General features: G+C 46.1%; 1 protein-coding gene across 15 annotated transcripts in view; it reads right to left on the reverse strand.

The window, feature by feature from the left end:
- Window positions 1–5849: 5849 nt before the first annotated feature.
- Window positions 5850–21523, reverse strand: part of Znf532 (zinc finger protein 532) — a 109893-nt gene continuing 94219 nt past the window's right edge. For all 15 annotated transcript variants that reach the window (XM_060377153.1, XM_021633536.2, XM_060377148.1 and 12 more), the window contains 3 exons: window positions 11637–11749; window positions 9546–9693; window positions 5850–8297 (listed from right to left, as the gene is read on the reverse strand). In XM_060377153.1, coding sequence (XP_060233136.1) covers window positions 7803–8297; window positions 9546–9693; window positions 11637–11749 — 756 coding nt within the window. In that variant the 3' untranslated portion in view covers window positions 5850–7802. The remainder of the gene's footprint in view (window positions 8298–9545; window positions 9694–11636; window positions 11750–21523) is intronic.

Raw genomic sequence — 21523 nt, forward strand, 5'->3', positions numbered from 1 at the left:
AGAGGGCTCATCCAGATTGTGACAGTTAGCAAACAGACAGCTAGTGTCAGGCAGGCAGGGGTGATGTGGGGGAGAAAAATAACAGAACACAAAGAAAGGAGGCTAGTGTAACAGGTGTGTGGGCAGCTGGCCGGCATGTTTTGTTCATTCATTCATTCATTCATAAATCCATTCTTCAAAACAAGATCTTGCTAAATGGCCCAGACTAGCCTCTAATTCATGATCCTCCTGTCTCAAAGGCTGGGATTTCAAGTGTGTGTGCAACACAACCGCCCTCTGGCAGGCTCACATTTTTAGCAAGGGAAATGGCAAAGGTTCCTGTGGCAGGGCTCTTCTGAGCTAAACAGAAAGATATGGAAAGCTTTCCTGAACATAACCGTGCAAGTGCCTCCCAGAGGACGCAACAGCAGTGCAAGCTTGTGGGACGGGAATGGAAGGAATGTATGCGGAGCAGGGAGGAAGCAGTGGGAGATGAGTCCCTTCCAGTGACAGGATGTGGGGGAAGGAGACGGGGATCAATTTCATTTCCAGTTCTCCTGAAGAGTCTCTTCTAAAATAGCCAGCATCGGCCTGTTGGCTGGTGGGCGCCTTATTCAGAGGGCAGCAGAATTTACGCTTCAGTGTGCCACCGTGTGGGCATCTGAGATGTCTCTGAAGATACCATTAAGAATATATCTTTACTTTAAATATATTTACTTGTGTGGTGTGTTTGCGTGTGTGTGTGTGTGTGAGAGAGAGAGAGAGAGAGAGACTATGTGCATGGGAGCGCAGGTGCCATGGAGACCAGGAGAGCGTGTCAGGTCCCCTGGAGCTGGTGTGTTCAAGCCACCCAACATATGGCACTGGAAGCCAAACTCAAGTCCTCTGTGAAAGCAAACTCTCTTAACAACTGAGCGGTCTCTCCAGCCTCAGCCCGAGGCTCCCTTAAAGCTGGCCAGCTTCTTGCCCTCTGAACAAACAAGGGCAGCCACCACTGCCACGGCCACCAGCAGGAATATGGTTAAAATACCCCCCCGCTTCTACAGGAGACTCAAAGCAGGAGGATGAGGGCCACAGGAGTAGACCACATCCGCTTCCCGCCGAGATCCAGGCTCCCTAGTGCAGCTCTGCCTAACTGGTTCTCACCCATCTCACCCAATCAGCATGTCTGCGCCTGCCCTGTTCTCAGTCACACACGGTAGATAGATACCTTCAGAAATAACTGCTCCGATTAAGCCCGACATGACATGACAGAATAGCTCGAACTAAGCCTACAGTTTCTGGAACGGAGAGGAATGTCTGTCATGGGGAGGGGGAGCTCTAAACACAGTGTTTTCCAACGTAGTCATGTAAACGTGGTGGTTGTCCTTGTGTCTAGAGACCCGATGTGACATGGTAGTGCACCCCGGATCTGTGAGGAAAGCCCCGAGATAAGCAGCTTGCTGCAGAGACAGCAAGCTGGATCATGGCTCCTCTAAACATCTCGAGCAACATAAACAGGGTAGCGAGCGTCGTGACTCAGAGCTAGTCTCACAGACAGACTTTAGAAGCTGGTCAAGAATGTTTTTTTTTTTTTTTCTGGGAAGCACTGTTCTATTTCCCCAAGGAAAAAATAGCTACTTAGGGCAGGGGAGTCCTACAATTCCAGGACAAACCTGGTGATATGATACCTTGGTCCATCATAAGCCTACAGGGTACAACACAAGCTGGCAAGAAAACAGGTAGCCTTCAGCCACTGCCTCTGTCCCTTTCTGTCCCTTCATTCTGGCGATGGACATGGCCACCTGGTGCCATGCTTGCGGCAGAAGGGCCCTGTTCCAAGGCCGTCTGCCTGGAACTGCTCAATCTTCCTATGTCTGAGATCGGTGCTCAGCTAGCCCCTGAATTCCTCACCAGCCCTTGTTCCAGTGCACGGCTCTCTAGAGCATCCCTGTCTGAGTTCTATTAAACCTTTCCAGGACTGGCATGATGGCTCAGTGGTTCAGGGAACATTCCACTCCTGCAGAGGATCAAGGTTTGATCCTCAGCACCCATGTCGGGTGACTCACGACTGCCTATGACTCCAGCTCCAGTGGATCCTATATCCTCTTCTGGTCCCCACAGCCACTACACTCACAGAACAATACATATAGATGTGATTAATTTTAAAGTTAAATTAAGACCTTTTCTTTTTTTCTTTTTCAGACAGGGAAAAAGGCTGTGTAGCCTTGGTTGTTCCAGACTCCCTTTGTAGACCAGGCTGACCTTGAATTCACAGAGCTCCTCCTGCCTCTGCCTGAGTGCTGGGATTATAGTCCTGGGCCTCCGCACCCAGCAAATTAAGATTAAAAAAAAAAATCATTAAACATTTTCTAGACTGCTGTGTCCTGCTGGGAAATTTACTGAAACAAGATCTAAGTTGGACACCCCAGATCTGTCCTTCCAAAGAAGACAGAGACCATAAGTGAGCAGATGCCTGGAATAATGGAAGCTGGTTATAAAAGTTTCATCGCATTATATATTGAGGGGTTTTTGTATTTGCTTGAGACATGGTGTCATTCTGTGTAGCACAGGCTGACTTTGAAATCATTACATAGCCCAGATCAGCTTTAAAACAAACATGGCTGTCTCCTCGCCTCAGCCCCACATTCTGGGGTTACATGTGTGGTGTTTTAAGAACACAGTCACCCAAACCCAACAGGACTGTGGAGAGGGTTAAAATGGACAAGAGAATATACTCAGAGAAAGCTGACAGTAACCAAGTTTCAGATTTAGCCTCACAACCAAGCCACATGGACCAAGGCCCAGGATGAGTGCTTTGGGGGGGGGTGGTAACTACAGAATCAAGCAGCAAGCCCAGAAGTTGCCAGTAACTGTAGAGTGTGTCTATTGCTATCCATTGCCTTCTCACATCTGCTCTTACCGGACCCCACAGGTTTCAGGTTTATTGTTTTCATGTCTTCAGCTTCTTGGTTTCCTTTCTAATTTCTAACTGAATATTTCAAGACTTCAGCTACTACTGTCTGTGTTGAGGTCAGGAAAGGCACTCGATGCTAAACTTGTTCAGACTTGTTCACGCTTGTTCTAGAGCTACTATAGTAGCTGGAGAATGGGCTCCTGCGTATTTGCAAAGGATGTCTTCTCTTTGTGCTGGATGGAATGAAGAATGGATGGAATGTAGACGTCCATCTTTTTTTAGGTCCATTTGGTCCAAAGTGTAATTAAAATCCAACCTCTCCCTAATTGCTTGGTCTGGGAATGACCCTTGTTGACTGTAGGGGCACTAAAGTCCCCTGCTGTGTTTGTATCATCTTTTCCACCAAACCTAGTAATATTAATATACGTAGGGGCCTCACTGTTGGGTGCATTTACATTTATAATTGGTACAAGCTGTCAAGGAACTGACTTTGTCATTATGAAGGGTCTCTGTCTCTTTAGTTTTTCACTTAGTCTATTTTCTTGCAGTATCCCACCCCTCTCACATTTCTCCTGCATGGTCAGCTATCACTTCCAGCCTTTGTGTGCCTGCAATGGTGATTCTCCTATGGGCAGCATAAAGTCCGGGCTTTTAAAAAAGCCACTCAGCAGCCGCTTCCTTGGAGAACATTTGCACACAGAGCAGCCGTGATAGTTAAGAACTTGAGGTTATGGCGGGCCATTTGTTTTCTGGCTTGAGGGCTCTATGCTTCACTATCTCCCTCTAGCTGTCTTCCTTTGTGGTCTAGTGGTTTTCTCTTGTGGTGGCTTTAATCCCTACTCAAGTTTTGTGCATCTACAGTTTACGCAGTCACACCCACATGCTTCCAATCGACTTGTAATGATGTGAGGCTCCTAGTGGGGGGGGGTCAAAGGTCAAGGAAGGTCAAGAAGGTCAAAGGAGGGTTAAGGGGGAGGAGGGTTGAACTCTGCCTGAAGAGGAGAGCCAATGTTTTACCAGAAGATCTGAGGTTCAAAACCTGCATCACAGCTCAAGAAACCCCACACCTCTGGCCCACTGTCTAATACCAGACCATCTCCCTGGGTTATGAGACCTATAATACATAGTGAGTTCTGCAGCACGTCATCTCCCCTTCCAGGAATTTTTTATGTGCTCACAGCACGAGCCTATTAATATTATTTTATGTTCATACCAGCTACCCCAAGTTGTCAAGTAGAAATTTCACTGTTGGTCAGATCCTGAGACCACACAAGCCCAGAGAAGCTGCCAAAGCCATGTCAGGAAGCATAGAATTTTCTTCAAACTTCACACTGTGAGAGGGAAAAATCTGCTGAAATTGTGACCATGTCGACCAAGCCTACATTTTTCCTTCTCCTGTCTGGTATCATTTTACTGCTATTCTTCCTTGGGTATTGTTGGTGCTGTTACTGGTAAAACAAAGTTGCCCAAATAGAAACACAAGTCTGCCTTAACTGTGTATCTAACACTCAAGCTCTTAATATTTAACGGGTCTCCAGGAAAAATACTGAAATCACCTAAGCTTGAACTTCCTAATTCAGCTTCTCCTCCTCCCTAGTTGGAAATCTGGCTCACAACTAACAGCAGTCTCTGCCAGCTATTGCCACACCCATGCCCAGTCCCTGTACTGAGCCGGCACACAGCTCCAGCAATGATTCCTGTCATGGTCCTTGTGCGCCTACAGGTTTTTCAGCCTTCTGAGCACATGAGCAGATGGCTCTTCCTGCCTTTCTAGGGACCACATGGCTGGTTTTGGTCATTGAATTAGGGAACACACTACTTTTCCTGTTGCTTTTAGCCAGCACATTTAATTGCACGTCCTCTCAGTTTTTGTGCCAGTGGGAAAATTGGGTCAGGTGTTAGAGAGCCACACTTCTCTCAGTCAACTCACAGTGGACACTGGGAAAAACAAACAAACAAACAAACAAACAACAAACTCAGAATTTATTTGCTATACCTTCTCTCTCAAACACACTTACCGTCTGGTAACTAATGAATGAAGGGTGGGGGCTGAGTGACCAACATACGGATTCTTGGCCAGCACTCTGCGGTAACTCAATGTGCACGAGGTAATGGTTAAGAACGTTCCATTCTGTCTTTTCCAGGACCTAGTCCCCTATCTGGAATATCTACTAAGCCAACATTTGAGCCTCTCAATTTATCCTTCTTCCCTGACTGCCACAAACTCCAGCAACTAATTGCTGCTATATTCTGGGAAATTTCCTCAAGATCTGTCCTTTAATTCACCAGTCCTTCTGAGGGGCACTGACTGGCCAGGTTTCCCTGCAGGGTACAGCACTTGGATGGTGGTTTTGTGATGTGAGGTTTCTGTTTTGTTTTTCAGTAACTTTTATTTATTTACAGATTATGCACACTTGTTCAGTCTGCATGTGCACCTGCAGGCCAGAAGACCAAGACCAGATCTCATGGTAGATGGTTGTGAGCCACCACGTAGTTGCTGGGACTTGAACTTAGGACCTCCAGAAGAGCAGACAGTGCTCTTAACTTCTGAGCCATCTCTCCAGTCCCCCAATTTCTGTTTTGAACCTCTGGGTGTTTTAAAGAGCCGTTCTTAAAAGCTAAACTTACATTCTTCAAAATTAAACACTTAACAGACTTTAATTCAAATGATTCTGGTTATTTAGAAGTAGAAACACTTCCATGCTCTCTCATAAAAGCCATAGTACATGCCTGCAGAGATGGCTTGTAGTGTTTCAGAGTTTCTACTGCATGTGCAGAGAAAATGTGTATGGTTCCCAGCGACATTCAGGGTAACTGGCTTGCACCCACCTGGAACTCCAGCTTCACAGACCTCTGGCCTCTCTAGCACCAGTTGCTACCCACCCATGTGCCACCCTCACACAGACACACACAAGCCTCGAAGCGAAAAAGATTCTAAAAAGCCTTAGTGCCCCAAAGAGAAGTTTGACTAGCATACTTTGCACATAACTTTATTTATTGAATAAATGAATATTTGTCAGTATGTACATAAGCACAAGGAGCGAGTACTAGATTGAGAGCAAAATATTTGGGTTCTAATATGCAAAGCCACTTACCAGCTATGAGGGCTCAGGCGAGGAGCTGGACCTGAGCTCAGCTTCCTCAACTGTAGGCTGTACAGACCTGCGTGGCCCCACGCAGGCTTATTGCAAGGTTCAAATGCAGGAACAGGTGGAAGTGCCATGAACATAACTGGGAGCATTACAGATGTAACATGTAACAGCAATTACACTTCAAGTTGAGGAGTGTTCTCACACCCTTGGATTGTACCGATGGAGTCAACACAAAGCGGCACAGTAGCCAGCTGCTCACTGGTGAGAAAGAGTAAGCCGTTCTTCAGAGCGAAAAGAATTCGGCGAGATTCTGTAGCCTGTCCTGGTAATGAGTCACTTCCCAAATCTCATGATGTCAAAGACCCACCAAAACTCTCTTGAAGAAGCTCAAGAGCCCACTGTTTCTTGTCTATTTACATGTGAAATGGGTTGAATACAGTCACGATGGATGTGGTGCACACACCCAACAGCAGCAAGACCTTTCAAGGAACTGAACGTTGACTACAGTCTAGCATGCAAGTATCTATGTACACAAATGAATTTCTTCGCTTAGGAAAAATGAAACAAACAAACAAAAAAGTACAAAACATACCGGCAGATAAATACAAGATCTCAAATGCAACGGAAAACACCAAACAACAACCAAAATATACCGCTTTCCCAGAGAACTCTACAGGGAAGTGACCAAAGAGCACCTGGACAGCGCTCCAGGCAGGCGGCCGTGAGGGGGCTGAAGTGACTCTAGGAGCCTGGTGGCCCGAGCTTTGTCATGGCCAGTTGCAGAGTACAGGCTGCTGCATTGCTAGGTCAGTGGTGAGGCTGTGCATCTAAGTACCAGAACATTTGGCAGTAGCACCCAGAACAGGAAACGCCAACCGTGCGGACAGCAAAGGGTCAAGTCAACCGTGCCTTTCTGTTCCTGTCAAGAGCCAGAGAAGTAGTTGATACTCTTATATATGTGTCTCTGTAATAGTTGGGGAGTTCCATGACAAAATCTGACTAGAGAGCTACAGGTCTAACTACGACTTCCAACTTGGATCGCAGGCCGGCCTTTTCCTTGAGCCTGTCTCCTTGAGCCCCTTGAGTGAGTCCTGTGAATTCACCCAGAAATCACCAGCTCCATTTTCTCCCCTTTATGGATCCCTTCTTCTTCACTCTCCCATTTGCCCTACAGGGTTCCTGGCCTCTCTACCCACTTTGGAGGAAGAAGGGGTCTGCAAGGCTGTTTTGGAAGCTGTCTGGCATGGCTCAGGCCAGGCCCTCACCCCGGGTGCTCTAGTGCTTGAAGCCCTCAGTTGCTAGGAGCAGGCACGCTGAGTGTGGTGCTAAGACACTTAAAAGTTGCTAGTGTGAGACCCGCAATCACCTACAGTTTATGTGGTGAGTTCTAGAAATTAAAAACACTAAAAAAGGCTTGTTAGCCTATAATTACTCAACTCATTCAAATTCATAACATACAAAATGGTTGGTTTGAATTCAGGAACTGCCCCTGGTACTAAGAACTCCGTTTTAAACAAACAGTTACAAAAAGGAAAATCCTAACACACATACACACACAAAAAAAACCCTCAAAACATTTTCCACCAAATACTGATACAAACATGTAACAAAGAGTATAAAAAGTTATTTAAATATATACAAACTCTTTAAAACTCAAATACTGCCTTAGTACTTATGGGGAGGGACCCACCTGAAGAGGTGGGGGCGGGGCAGAGAACGCATTGACAGCCAAGACAGTACCGTTCGCTCTGTTATACTGCAAACTTTTGGTAACAAAAAATGTCTTGTCTTCAATTCCTATGAGGGCTGGGGTGTTTCTCATGGAAGCTCTGTGGCTATTTTTCAGCTGAACTCATTCTTTTGGATTTGATGAAGGCCATGCCATGTGTCCTCATGTGTGTGTTTAAGGCAGCTTCCGTTTCAAAAGTCTTGGCGCACACTTTGCACTTCCTGTCTGACGCTGCGCCCTCCGCAGCCTCGTCCTCGGGGCTCGGCTTGTTCTCCTGTTGGCTGTCTTCCCCAGCCCCGTTCTGCTTGGACACAGGCTGAGGTTCCTTCAGCTTGTGCACGATGAAGAGGTGCCTGGACAGGGAGACGTGGGACGTGTAGCAGAGGCCGCACTCCCGGCACTGGTAGGAGGAGCCGTCCGACTTGTGCTGCGGGATGTGTTCGTGGAACTGCAGCAGGTTCTCGGTGGTGAAGCCACACACGGCACACTTGTGAACCTTGAAGACGTTGATTTTCAGTTTCTTCAGTGGCTGGGTGATGGCTCCTCTGGGAGGCCTGAACTCTAAAACCGGTTCTTCCAACTTCCGCTTGGGACTGGGAACCTTTGTTGGGAGAAACCGAGACCAAAAATTAAAATGATGCAACTGAAGATGGTGGGCTCTACGTCTGACAAGCAATGCTGAGTCTGCCGTGGGATGGGGGCTCAGTGGTGTGAATTCACACTGTACCATCAAACCGGAAGCATTTCTGTGTTTCCAACCACCTCAGGCCTTCAGAAGACAAAGCGTGGGCATAGAGAAGGTCCACCTGGGAAGTCACTGGGAGGGTCACGATAATGGCATGGTCATGGAGCGCCATTACAACAGGTGGTAAGTGAGTCTGGTTCAGGTAACAGAAGCTGAGTGTGAAAGCCCGGGCGGCAGCAAGGCCCGTGTGCTCAGAGGATGACAGGTCAGACTAAGACAGGAAATACAGCACACTTAGGCCAAGGGAGGTCGAGAAGAGCACCTCACAGGAGAGGACGGGGGCAAATGCTTTCACTATGACTAGAGGAGATGGACTCAGCACCTGTTCCTGGCAACTGGGCTCCTGGTCCTCCCTGTCACACCATGTCCCCTCTGAAGCTCCCTTTCCTCCCTAGCTTTCTAAGTCCCAAATGTCTCTGTTTTTCCGTACCCTCTGTATGAGGGCACCGCTCTGGTGGCCTACACCTGCGGCTACCTCTGCATACACAGAACTTCCTGTGGAGAAAACCCGTCCTAATGCCACACCCTCCTGACTATCCCATGAGGCGCATGCTCAATGATTAACTGCTGATGTGTGCCATGAGAAACGGTGTTAGCCTCTTCTGGGTTAACCGTGACACCAAAGCCAGCGATGAAACTGCTCCACCAACAAGCAGAGCACTCAGTGCCTTGTGCATGAGGCTCCTCCACACACTGTCAGCTGCCTGAGGCTCACTACCCAGACAGAGAAGAACATGGCATGGGCGTGGGATCTGATCTCTACCGTTCCAAAGAGAAGGAAGGAGTTCCCTTTCCCACCTGCCACTGCGGCCGCAGCCAGTGAACAGCCCCTGGCTTAATAAATTTCTCTAACAGAGAGATGACTTTCCTAAGTCAAGGTACAATTTCCTGAGTCAGATGAAGAGCTACTTTGGAAAGGCCACTTTTGGGGAGCAGCTGGGAGCAGGGAAGAGCTGCAAGGAGATTGCTGTAGTCCTTGACATGATCTGACTTCTTAAGCTCGGACTCCACAAAATGTCGATGAGAACGAACAGGGCACATACGCTGGCCTGGGGACCGCGAAGGAACAGAGCTGAGATGTCTGACCTTGGCGTCTTCCTTTACCTCCACATCGTCGTCGTCCTCCTCTTCCTCCTCGTTGGTGGTGTCAGTCAGTTCTTTGACGTCGGGATCCTTGATCCCATGCATCAGCTGTATGTGCTTCTCCAACAGCAGCCGCTTCGTGAAGGTCCGTCGGGAGTCTGGGCAGTGTCTGTGAGCACAAGACAGAGAGGGGAACTAGAGCTGCCGAGGGCCGCTGCTCACTGCAGGGGGGTGTGGATGGCAGCGCATGCGCGAGGCTCAGACAGGCAGAACCAACACTGGGGCCTCCAAATGAAGTAAACAGGCTGCTGTGGCTTCCACTCCCTATTGTGAAAAGGTCCTACTCCTAGGCTTTTTAAAATGCTGTTGAAAAACAAAAACAAAAACAAAAAAAACCCCTCCTGTGTATGTGCACATGCCACATGTTCACGGGTACAGCCTGGAGCTGGAGTTATAGGTGGCCGAGGGAGAGAGCATGCGCTCTTAGCTGCTGCACCATCTCTCCTTGCTCAGTTGACTGTGGTTCAGGTGGAGTATTTGTCTACGTTTGCCTAAGCATTATTTAATTGTAATTCTAGATGGCCTCAATCTTAAAAAAAAAAAAAGAAAGAAAGAAAAGAAAAAGAAAGAAAGGAAACTGGGGACTATCGAATCTTCTGAGTTTTCTATACAGCGACTCAGAGCAGCCCTTGGAATTTACATGAGGTGTGCCTCGGGCTGCAGATGGCCCCTTCTGAACCCATCCCCTCTGGATGTCAAGACAGAATGTTAGCCTACAGTCTTCAAAGCACAACTACAACCTGTGCTTGTACCTGGATATGTTTATTCATTCATTAGAGAGGTAAGTTACTGCAGTTTTGTATGCTACAAAAGTGATTTTCTGGAAAGGCTTTAAGTCACTATTTTTCTAAAACAGTCCAAAAACATGTTTAAACAGGTTAATGAGTGTAGTGACTATAGATATCCTCTGTCAGACCTCAGGAACAGCACTGAAACATTCCAGTCTGCTGGTACATGCCTGTAATTCTAAAAGTAGGAAGAGGGGGGCAGAAGGATTATGAGTTCGAGACCAACTTAGGCTAAAGAGTGAGAACCTGTCTTTAAAAAAACCAAACAAACACAAACCCTGCTGCATTGTGAAGGATGATAGCATCTCCCGTCTTTACAACCACATCTCTGTTACCTTGAAAAGGGATCTGGGAATTTTTTTTAATGATTTATTATTTAATTTTATGTGCATTAGTGTGAAGGTGTGAGTGAGATCCCTTGGAATTGGTGTTAACAGTCCTGAGCTGCTATGTCGATGCTGGGAATTGAACCTGTGTCCTTTGAAGGAGCAGACAGTGCTCTTAACCATGGAGCCATCTTTCCAGCCCCAGATCTGGGGATTTCTAATGACAGTCCCCACATGCTGATGACTCACATTAGAGACCCTCTGTGAGGTGGTAGCAAGAACCAGCCTTACAGCAAATGCTCAAGCATGAAAGGTGTGTTCTCTTTGTGTGTGTGTGTTTGTGTGTGTGTGTGTGTGTGTGTGTGTGTTCATCCCCCATCTGTGTGTGCACAGTGCTTATGCATACCACGGTATGTGTGTAGGGCCGGGACAGCCCTGAGGAGTCAGTTCTCTTCTTAAGTGGGCCATGGGGATTAAACTTGGCATTTTCAGGCCTATGAAGCAAGCACTCTGACTTACTGAAGCATCTCGTTGGCTCCCTCACGAGGTTTTTGGCTATTAGTAAGCCAGCTGGAGCTAAGTGTATAAATGGGTTCCCTTCTTAGACTTCCGCTGAGTAAAGCATCCCCAAATCAGCATGGCCCCATGGTCCACTCATTGGGTGAGGGTAGTCTCATCCACCGTGTACCTGTCAAGCCCACCACGCTCTAAAAGAAACACGCCCCGCTTGGTGACGTAACGAAGTGTGGGCATGTGTGAGGAACGCCACTCCCCAGCTTTACGTGTGACGGTGGGACAACTACACTGAAGTGGGATGCAGGCAAGATGTACAGAGAAGACAGCAGAGCAGAGGAGGAATCGAAAGTAAACGGCACAACCGAGAGGCTTTCTGGGCCACAATCCCTTCCGGTGGGTCCACAGCAGACACAGCGACTTACGAGCAGGCGTAAACTTTCCTGATGCCTTTGTGCTTGATGCGATTGTGGCGGCACAGACTGTGGGAGGAGCTGAAAGACTTGTCACACTGGCGGCAGGGGTGCTTCTTCATTTGCTGTGCGGGAGAGAAGAAAGGGCCCCTTAAGACGATGGAGGCAAAAATCACCCGATTTACTTATGTATTTGTTTATTATTTTCCAGAGACAGGGTCTCACTATGTAGCTCTGACTTTCCTGGAACTCACTCTACAGACCAGGCTGGCCTCAAGCTCACAGAGATCCATCCGCCTGCCTCTGCCCCCCAAGCGCTGCAATTAAAGATGTGCGCCCCTATGCCTGGATCAAGGTATTCTGCAGCACTGGTGATAAATGCTGGGACACGGGCCTGTTGAGGAATTTATCTACCACTGAGCTATGGCGGTCCTAAAACAGCGTAACAACTAGCAAAACTACAATGTTCTTTGAAAAATACAGTTTCAGGGCTGAAGGGATGGCTCAGTGGTTAAGAACTACTGAGCAGTTAAAAGGATCAGGATTCAATTCCCAGCACCCACAGGATGGCTCACAGCGGTCTGTAACTCCAGTTCCAGGAGATCCGCCACCCTCTTCCAGGCTCTGTGGCACTGCATGCACAGGATACACAGACATACTGCCCGACAAGACACTCATACACATTTAGATAAAACCGCAACATCCACTTTCCACCCCCGTAAATACTTATATTTTTTTATCTCTCCCAAATATCCAGGTATTTGTTACAGAATATATTTTCAAGAAAACTGATTTTAAAAGTAGACATTATACGAAAACACCAACTATTTCAATAACTACCAAGTAAAAACATCACTTGATTTGTTGTAAATGGGAAATTTTACCTTTTTCAATGTTAAATCACTGGCTGATTTTAAACATTTAAAACCTTTGCTCTTCAATAACTAAGTAACTATTCATTCTATACAAGAAATTTTCTAGAAAATCCTAGTTTTGTATGATGTACATGGTTAGCTTGGGGACAAAAAACTTTGAAGGGCATTTCCCGTGGACTGCCTTTTAATATGCATGAGAGAGTGTTTACATAAGAGCTACCATACTTGATAAATATACTTTTAAGGGCTGGAGAGCTGGAGAGGTTCTGAGCACTGGCTGCTCTTCCAAAGGTCCTGAGTTTAATTCCTAGCAGCCACATGGTAGCTCACAACCATCTATCATGAGATCTGCTGCCCTCTTCCAGCATCCAAGCACAAAAATGTATATAAAATAAATAAACCTTAAAAAACAAAACAAACAAAACAAAAACACCTTTAAACTACTGGTAAAAGTAAGTCTTTTCATATTTAAAAGTTTCTGGGCAGGGGCTATAGCTCAGTGTTCGAGTGTTTGTCCAGTGCATGAGGCCTTAGTTAAACCCCTGTACTACACACAAAAAAGCTTCCCACTCTGGCTAGGGACACAGCTGTGCCAGGCAGACATCCCTCTGTGCAGGACCCTTGAAGCAAACTGCAAGTTTAGCTTTAAAAGAAAGTTTTGGGCATGGCACACATCAAGCAGTCCAAAACCAAACAGTACTGTATCACAAGGAAATTAAACTCTAGGGACTGTCATTCTCCAGAATGGAACCAAATTTGGCTCAGCCTTCATTAAGTCAGATTAGAGTCAGTTCTCATGTGAGAGACATTACTACTGACAACACAAACGATGGAAAATACTTTTTAAACTTAATCATCTGGTGCTCAAACCCATTGATGAGAATCTAGCTCTATAGAACCAAAGTAGGGCTGGCACCCTGTCTCTTCGAGGCCCTAGGCAGATACTCAGCTAATAAAGCCCCTCCCCCAATAGTGAACTAATGTCACAATGGTCCCTTCCTTGTAAAGGATTGTGGAAACACTGGGACATTCACTCCGCTTATCTTCAGTTACGTCAGCACAGTGGGAGACAGGATTGCTTTGTTTATGAAATAAGCTATGTAGCTCAGGCTGGCCCTAAACTCATGGTGATCCTCCTGTTTTAGCCTCCCAAGTGCTAGGGTTTAAAATGTTCATTGTCATACCCAGATTTTTAAAGAAAGTAAAAAGGTTTGGTAAGTGTCCAGAAGAGCTGAATCTAGACAAAGATGGAGAGAATTCTCATCTCCATGTTCACACTAAAAGTATCAGTACTTTATGGAAAAAGAGAGAATAAAGTAATAAGCATTTGCCTCAGACAAACTCCTGTGTGGTCTGAAAGAGAACAGCCTCTGCAGGCCGTCTGGAATGACTGGTTGAATACGCGATTCACCACTGGTGAAACTGTTTGGTAGGGATTAGAGGACATGGCTATCATTGGGGTGGGCTCTGAGGGTTCAAGTGCCATTCCCAGTGTGCCTTTTTCTGGCCCTTATTTATGGATAATGCCATGAGCTCTCAGCTGACCCTACCTCCTGCTATCACGGACTCTAATAACCTGAAATCATGAGCCCAGTGAAATGCTTTCTTTTATAAACTGACTTGGTCATGGCGTTTTGTCACAGTACCAGAAAAGCAACTGAGACATCTCCAAGGGCTTTCCTTTTCCTCATAACTTTCTTGAGCAAGCTCTTGCCATGTAGTCTAAACTGGTCTCAAACACACGGTTCTCCTGCCTCACTTTCCTGAGTTCTGGGATAATAAGTGTGTACCATAGCAATTTTTGATATGGAGCAAACAGTTAGTAATCCCTACTGCACTTATGTAGCCAAAGAATAAGAGACAACAAATATCCACTGCAGAATAAAGCTTTAAGCACAGAATCCCCAAATAGTTGTCTCAATAACAGTAGTTAAAAAGCCAAAGACCTAACTCCCCTAGATGTCAGATCAACTCAAGAGTTCAGACACAAGACTACTTTCTAAAAGACAACTCTGTCAAATAACAGACGATGGAAGTCCACATGACAGCACAGCTACACGGCACAGGAATAGGGACACTGGATCTTTCTACGTCCCTCATTACACCGGTGCGTTTACATCAAAGACAACACTTAATAAAGAAATGTCAGTGGGGACGCCCTCAGGGGGTAGAAGGTGAGAAACAGCCTTGCTGAGTCCATTTTCACAGAGCCAGCAACCTATGAGGCTAGGAAAACATGTAAAACTGAATTCTACTCCAGGAGGATACACAGGCTGGGGATGAGGCTCAGGTGGAAGGTTGCTCGCTCAGTGTGCATGGAATTGTCCTTGGCACCACATAACTGAGCATGTGGGAACAGGCCGGTCAGGAGGCAGACACTCTAGTATTTCCCGAGGCTGCTCCTGTAATATACATGCCCCACTAGCACAGGAGACGACCACAACTCCTTTCAGGATTAAATGGAAACAAGGGTTTACAATTTAATGAAAACAAGGCAAGGCCCATGCTCCGCCAATGTTCAAGAAGCCCCCTTGACAGCCAGCAAGAAAGAAATCACGGCATGGCAACTGACTAAAGGTTGCCCAGTTGTTCCCAAGCCGCACTGACATACACCTTCAGCTCCATCCTCAGAATGCTTTCCAAGAAAAGAACCATGTCACAGCAGCAGCCCCTCACAAGCTACCTTATAAACCCTGATCCTGTCTCTTTAGGATCTGGTCCAGGTACACAGTAGGTCTTCCCTGCAAACCTGCGGATCTTTAACTGTATCGTTGGGAATATTCCAAGTCTCCCGAAGGATGCCTGAATGCTCGGTCAGGACTGAAGCCTGTGTGGATGGTCCTCTTTTCTATACAGTCAGTCAATCCTTGACTTACAATGAATCCTCCAAAAGTAGAAAGTGAATTTAATAGCCCCACAAACCCACTACAAACCACTGTAAGCCAGAGGCCAGCTGTACACGTCCTCCTGTATTAAATTTATACACTAAGCGCAGTAAGAGATGAGTAAGACGACAGTTAAAATGCAAGCTCCTCAAAGTTCTGTGAGTATGTCCAGGTCTCAGGGTTCATGGCACTTCTACCTCTGCATTATGGCCTTCCTTTGCCTTATCGAAACTGGCAGTACCCCAGCCACATGCTGACACTGGCATTACTAAAAAAAGGAGGGTTGGTTAAACATCAGCACTACAGTCTGATCATCAAGGCAGTTAGTGGCACTGAGTGACCCATGGTGGGCAGCAGGTGCGAGGACATGCCAGACAAAAGGACCATTCAGTTTCCGGGTGGGGCAGTACAAGAGTTCATCATGCTGTCATGAGTTGTTCACATCCAGAATTTTCCTAATGTTTCCATACTGCAGCTGACCACAGGTAACAAGACAGAAAGGGAGACCACAGAGACGGGAGACAATGGGGCTTCTATAAAGAATCTTAGGATATGTAAAAGACTCTGCTGAATTCCTTCAGGTTTAGATTTTGTGAACCATGTCAAGACAGCATACATGCAAAGTAAAACTTTTTTGATCTATTGTCTCAAAAAATGTAAGTTAGGTTTATTGAGGTACAGCTTTACATGGGCATTTTCTATTTTGCATAATGCTAAGCATCACAGCTCACACTTCTAATTCCAGCATTTGGGAGACAAGAGAGGGAGTTCAAGACAATACTGGCTCAGTGGTTAAGAATGCTTGCTGCTCTGGCCATGGTCTAGAGTTCAGTTGCCAGCATTCAAATCAGGCAGATCACAACTGCCTGCAACTTCAGTTCCAGGAGATCTGACAGCCTCTTCTGGCTTCAGTGGACACATACATACATATGCCGAAGTTAAAATAAATATTAAAAAACATGGACACAGTTGAGTTAGGCCATGACAAGCAAGATACAGAACAGGTATGCTGCTCTCCATATTCCTGTGTGCCCTCTTTAGTAGCGCTGTCCAGAACCCAGAACCTCTTTCCATACTTCTCCTTTTGCTTTGTGTACCTGTCACGCCGACGGGCCACCTACAGCGTAACAGGCACCCAGCATTATACATGGCTAATTCTCCTGTGTATTTCTTTTCACTGCAGAGAAAAGTGCCACTTATACAGCTAGACCCTACTTCACGGACCCATTTACCAGGTGATGGACAATCAAGATTGCCAGTTTGAAAAAAAAAAAAATGATGAATGGAGCTATTGAAAAATTAGGTTCACTGTAATTGATATAGTATTTACTTGCAGGTGTATCTAACCCTTAATATTTTGGGTTTTCTTAAAGGCATGCTTGGATGTTTTTATCCTCCAAATGCTCCCTGGGAACAGACACTTCTAACTATACATCACAGGAGCCTTGTTTTTCAGAAATACTCGGTACTCAGGAACTATGCCAAGAATCTGTGTCTGTGTGTCTGTGTGTGTGTGCACTAGACATATATCAGTAAGCCCTGCCAAGTAATCATAGGGCGACAATCAGGAGCAGGCAGAACTCTGAGTTAAGGACAGCCTGGTCTACATAGTGAGTTACAAGGCAGCCAGAGCTACTGTCTTGAGGGAAAAGGGGAAGGTGGGGGAGCAAATGTCCAAGCAGTGAATGCCCCTGATGTCAAGCCTAGTGGCTTGAGGAAAACAGAGACCAACTTCCACAAGTTGTCCTCCGACCTCCACTCACGCACCGTGGCACACATAAGCACACACACATCCCTTCCCAGTCAATGTAAAAAATAAAAACAAATGCTCACTTCAAAATAATGATTGCTTCTAACCTCATCCACCAAACAGTGGTCAGGTCTAAAGTTTCATATCACTTCTTTTCTGAATATATTCATTTTTACTTATATTTATAAAAACAAGTATTTTTCTTATAATATATACAATATATGTTGAGAGACATTTTACAGAGTAGTCATTGCATAAGTGGGCTAGAATTTATCTTCTCTTAACCATTTATATTATTTCAACATCTTGAAAATTATAGGTACACATCTCTGTAGTTAACCAATTTCTCCTGAACATCACCTATGAAGCTTAAAAGCTGTGAAAACATCCTTAGATCCCATCAGCACCAACGGGCGCTTGTGCACCATCTCCAGGACAGACCCCTACTGTCCAGTGCTGCTGCAATGGGTGAACTAGGTCTTAGTTTTCTCAATGCTCAGAAAGGCTGACGGTCCAACCCTGCACTCTTTGACTATTTGTGAACTGCCCAATCAAGTCCTTCATGTGGTTTTCTATGGCGTGAGGGAAGGTAGGGGAGAAGGAAGATCTCAGAACAGACTGGAGGCCTGGGCTCCATGCTGAGAGCTGGAGATTACCATGTACGTGACAAGACACCATGAGGTTTGAAAGTGAGAGCCGCATGGTGAGCATATGGTAAATGGGTTGTTCTGGCTGCTGAGTGTGAAATCTGAAAAAGCAATCCTGCAAGACTCCAAGAAAGAGACATGGGCCCCAGACTTGGGAAGTGAAGGTGGTAAGGGGAAATGGCTGGATTTGGCAGTTCTCAAAGCTGGAGAGCTGCTGGGAGCCTCTGTGGACAGGCTGATGTAGATGGCAGTGGAGGATGAATGAAACATCCATCCATGTTCTTTGGATTCCCCACTATAACTAGGGAAGTGTTTCAGGAAAGTAGAGTTAGGTACAAGAGAACTCAAGTTACAGTTGGGGATGGGAGAGCAGCTCGGTGGTAGAGGATTTGCCTGATGTTATAAAGTTATAGTTATGTGTTACATAGAATGTGTAAGGCCTTTGAAGGTCTATACAAATGTGAAACAGGTAGTTAGTCAAGTATGGGACAGGAGAGAGAGAGCTATATCAGGGATCCAGACCTGGGATCATTAAGATCTAATTTACTATTGGATAAGAACCTTCTGAAGGCCTGTGTGATGGCTTAGTAAGTAATGGTGCTTGCAGCAAGGCCTAATAATCTGAGTTAAATTTCCAGAACCTGGAAGGAGAGAGCAGACTCCCACAGTAGTCCTCTGCCCTCCACTTGTGCCCAGACATGTATACATGCACCCATGAAGTAAATGTGCTCTTAAAAAAGAACCTCCTGAGAGATCATATGAACCACTCATGGCTGATGGGAAGGACAGAGCAAGGGCTGTCAATAAGGAGGGAAAACAAGAGAAAATAGTATCCTGTAGACATACTGCCTTGGATAAGACATAACCACGAGAAGGCAGAGACAAGAAAGCCCCTGGACACCTCCACAGGTCAGCACTGAGGAAATGGGAGGATCAGGCCGACCTGGAAGGAAAGAGCTTACAAGGCCAGAAACTGACTTTGAGAGTAGTATCGTAAAGAGACACTGTAGTGAACACTTAGAACAGAGTGGCTCACAAAGTAGAGGTACTCCTGCCCAACATCCTGAGAGCAGAAGCAGTACAGGGGGAACCATCAAGGCCTTGGGAGCCAGCATCCTGCACCAACTGGGAACGAGCACAGAAAGCCTACAAGGGTAAGATAAGCCTCACAGGGGCCAATAAAAACACAGGCCCCAGGCCCCAGGCCCCAGGCAGCTCAGCAGACACTGGCCTCTGCTGGCCTTCAACACACCTCAACACCTGGCACTCTAACAGCAAGGGACCTTCCAGTGACCAGGCTCACATCAGGATCCCCTGCTCCTGGCCTGACACCCTGCTGACCTGAATAAGCACAACTGAGGCATGGCCAGCTCTCCTCAATTCCTCCCCAGGAACACCTGGTGCAGAGCCAGCATCCACGCACCGTCCCTCCCTCACTAGCGGTTAAAGATACGGTGACTTCCTGTAGAGTGGGAGATGGGACTCGCAACCGGCTCAGTGCTAACTCCACAGCGTCCATGAGAGAGCTCTGCAAAAGGGCTCCGGTGCCATAACTTAGGTTGTTAAATTTATTTACTTTGAGTTGTTTCCTCTTTTTGTATGAATAACAAACAGTGTGTTTGAAGAAGTACACCTGACTATCTGTCCCTCCCTCTGATGTTATATCCCTCTGTTTCAAGACAGAAACAGAGGGAAAGAACAGCTGAGAAGTTAGGATATTTGTTCTGCCGTTACTGAAAGAGATACCACAGCCTGCTTTATGATTTTGAAAATACTTGGGAGAAGCTGAAGCTGAAGACAGGAGTGGGTAAGGCTGTGAGATCCTTGAAGGGTCTGCAGAGGGGATGGCGACATGGAAACCACAACTCCTGGAACAGAGGGAGCAAGTATGTGAACTTAGATTCAAGAGTACTTCCATGGCCATCTCTTAAGTGCATGACAAAATCCAAGTTTCACTTTTGGCTACTCTTCCTTCATAAAGGTCCCAAGGCCCATTCAAAACCTTTCCAGATTGACAGCAATCATCCCCCTGCTCTAGGGTCTTCCAGGTCTCTGCAATCACAGCACTGCCTTCTCTCCTCTAGACACTGCACAGCTAATGGACAAGCCCATGTGGCGTCTCTGCAGTGTTAAAGAGCAAAGCCTTGGGACTTGCTCTCTCCCAGGCCCAACCTCCCCATCACACGTTCAGGCACATCATGTGCAAGCACTCCTTGCTGACAACCACTAGCCTTCTTGCTGGTCTCTGCCACATTTACACGCTCTCACGTTCCTCCCATACATCTTCCAAAGATGCTCTGGGAAGTCTTCTCAGAAGCCTGCCCTGGAGTCTCCAGACCCCCATGAATCCCCAATGAGGTGCAGCCCTCACCTCTGCTTACTTGCACTTAGATATGAGTCCAAAACTTCTCTAAGAATTATTAGGGATTTTAATTTTCAGTCCTGTCCTCGCTAACGGCAGGCTGGCAGCGTACTGTTGACTGTATTCACAGGGCGTCTACAAGCAAACTCCTAGCAGGAATGTGAATTCAAAGAACCCTTCACAGAATACTTACTTTCCTACTGTCTGTGGTTCCTCTGAGATGCCTTCCCTCTACAAAATGGTTTCCGCTTTCATGACTTACACTATTCACTGCGGGTGCTCTGCAATGCGGTAAATGTTTACTGAACAGAAGTGGCACATACGTAAGAAAAAGGCTTGCAAGCTAAACATTCCCATGGTACGTGAACACCCTCTTTACATAGTTCAGAATGCAGAGGTGCTACCAAGGGAAAGGAGAGACTGAGCATCCCCCATATGAAAACCAACCAAGAAAGTCAGTGCACATACTCCAAAGTGAAAAACGAGATAAAAGAAAAATCTCAAATTTGAACCATGCTTCTGATCATCAACATTTTGGATAAGAGATACTCAGGCTACAGTATACACTGATAAACCCAAGTCTAAAATCTAGTATATTCCTAAGAACCAGGTTTTCTATAAAATAAATCAAGCTTTTTGTAAAATAGAGCTAAGATTTACATAAATGGTGCCTTAGTAATTGACTTTTAAATTCACTTGAAATCAGTTGTTAGCATACCTAAGCGAGCAAGTGCTACAGTTGTTGCTTCCTTTTAAGGTTGACATCTTAAATAAAAAATGAACATTGTGTGGGTGTTAACGGTTTTTCCTGTTAGGTCCTGCTACATAAAGTTAACTCCAGCTACAGACAGCAAATAAACCTGCTGACCCCAGTCACCCTTGCTTACTGGGCAAATGACCAAAGAACACTCTTTCCCCAACACTTAGAGCATGGGCAATAAAGCCTTAAACTCACACAGGGAGACATTAATACCTTGGGAACTCATGTGATTTTTCTGTTCCAACTCTATCATTTCCAAGAATAGAGAGTGTATTTGATATACACAGCGTAAATTACCCACACATGGAAGCTTTGAGAAATATAGTTAGAGTGTTAGAATTAATCACATTGCCTGGGTTTCAGTAAGCTGAAACTTAGCAGTTCTGGAGAAACATCTGAATGTGAATTCAGACTGCAGGTCAGCCAAGTTCTCTGGGCACACCAGACTTTCCAGGCTAGAATGTTCCCACTGTGACTGCTCAGTTCTGCACTCGGTCTGAGAGCAGCAGTGAGACAAATGGCAGGACTGTGCTTCCACAGAGTGTTAAAACGTGAAATGTGCTTTCCTGGTCCTTGACTTAGACCATTATCTCACATTCAATAGAAAATACCTTGCAGAA

This window comes from Meriones unguiculatus, chromosome 2, assembly GCF_030254825.1.
Source record: "Meriones unguiculatus strain TT.TT164.6M chromosome 2, Bangor_MerUng_6.1, whole genome shotgun sequence".
NCBI lineage: Eukaryota > Metazoa > Chordata > Mammalia > Rodentia > Muridae > Meriones > Meriones unguiculatus.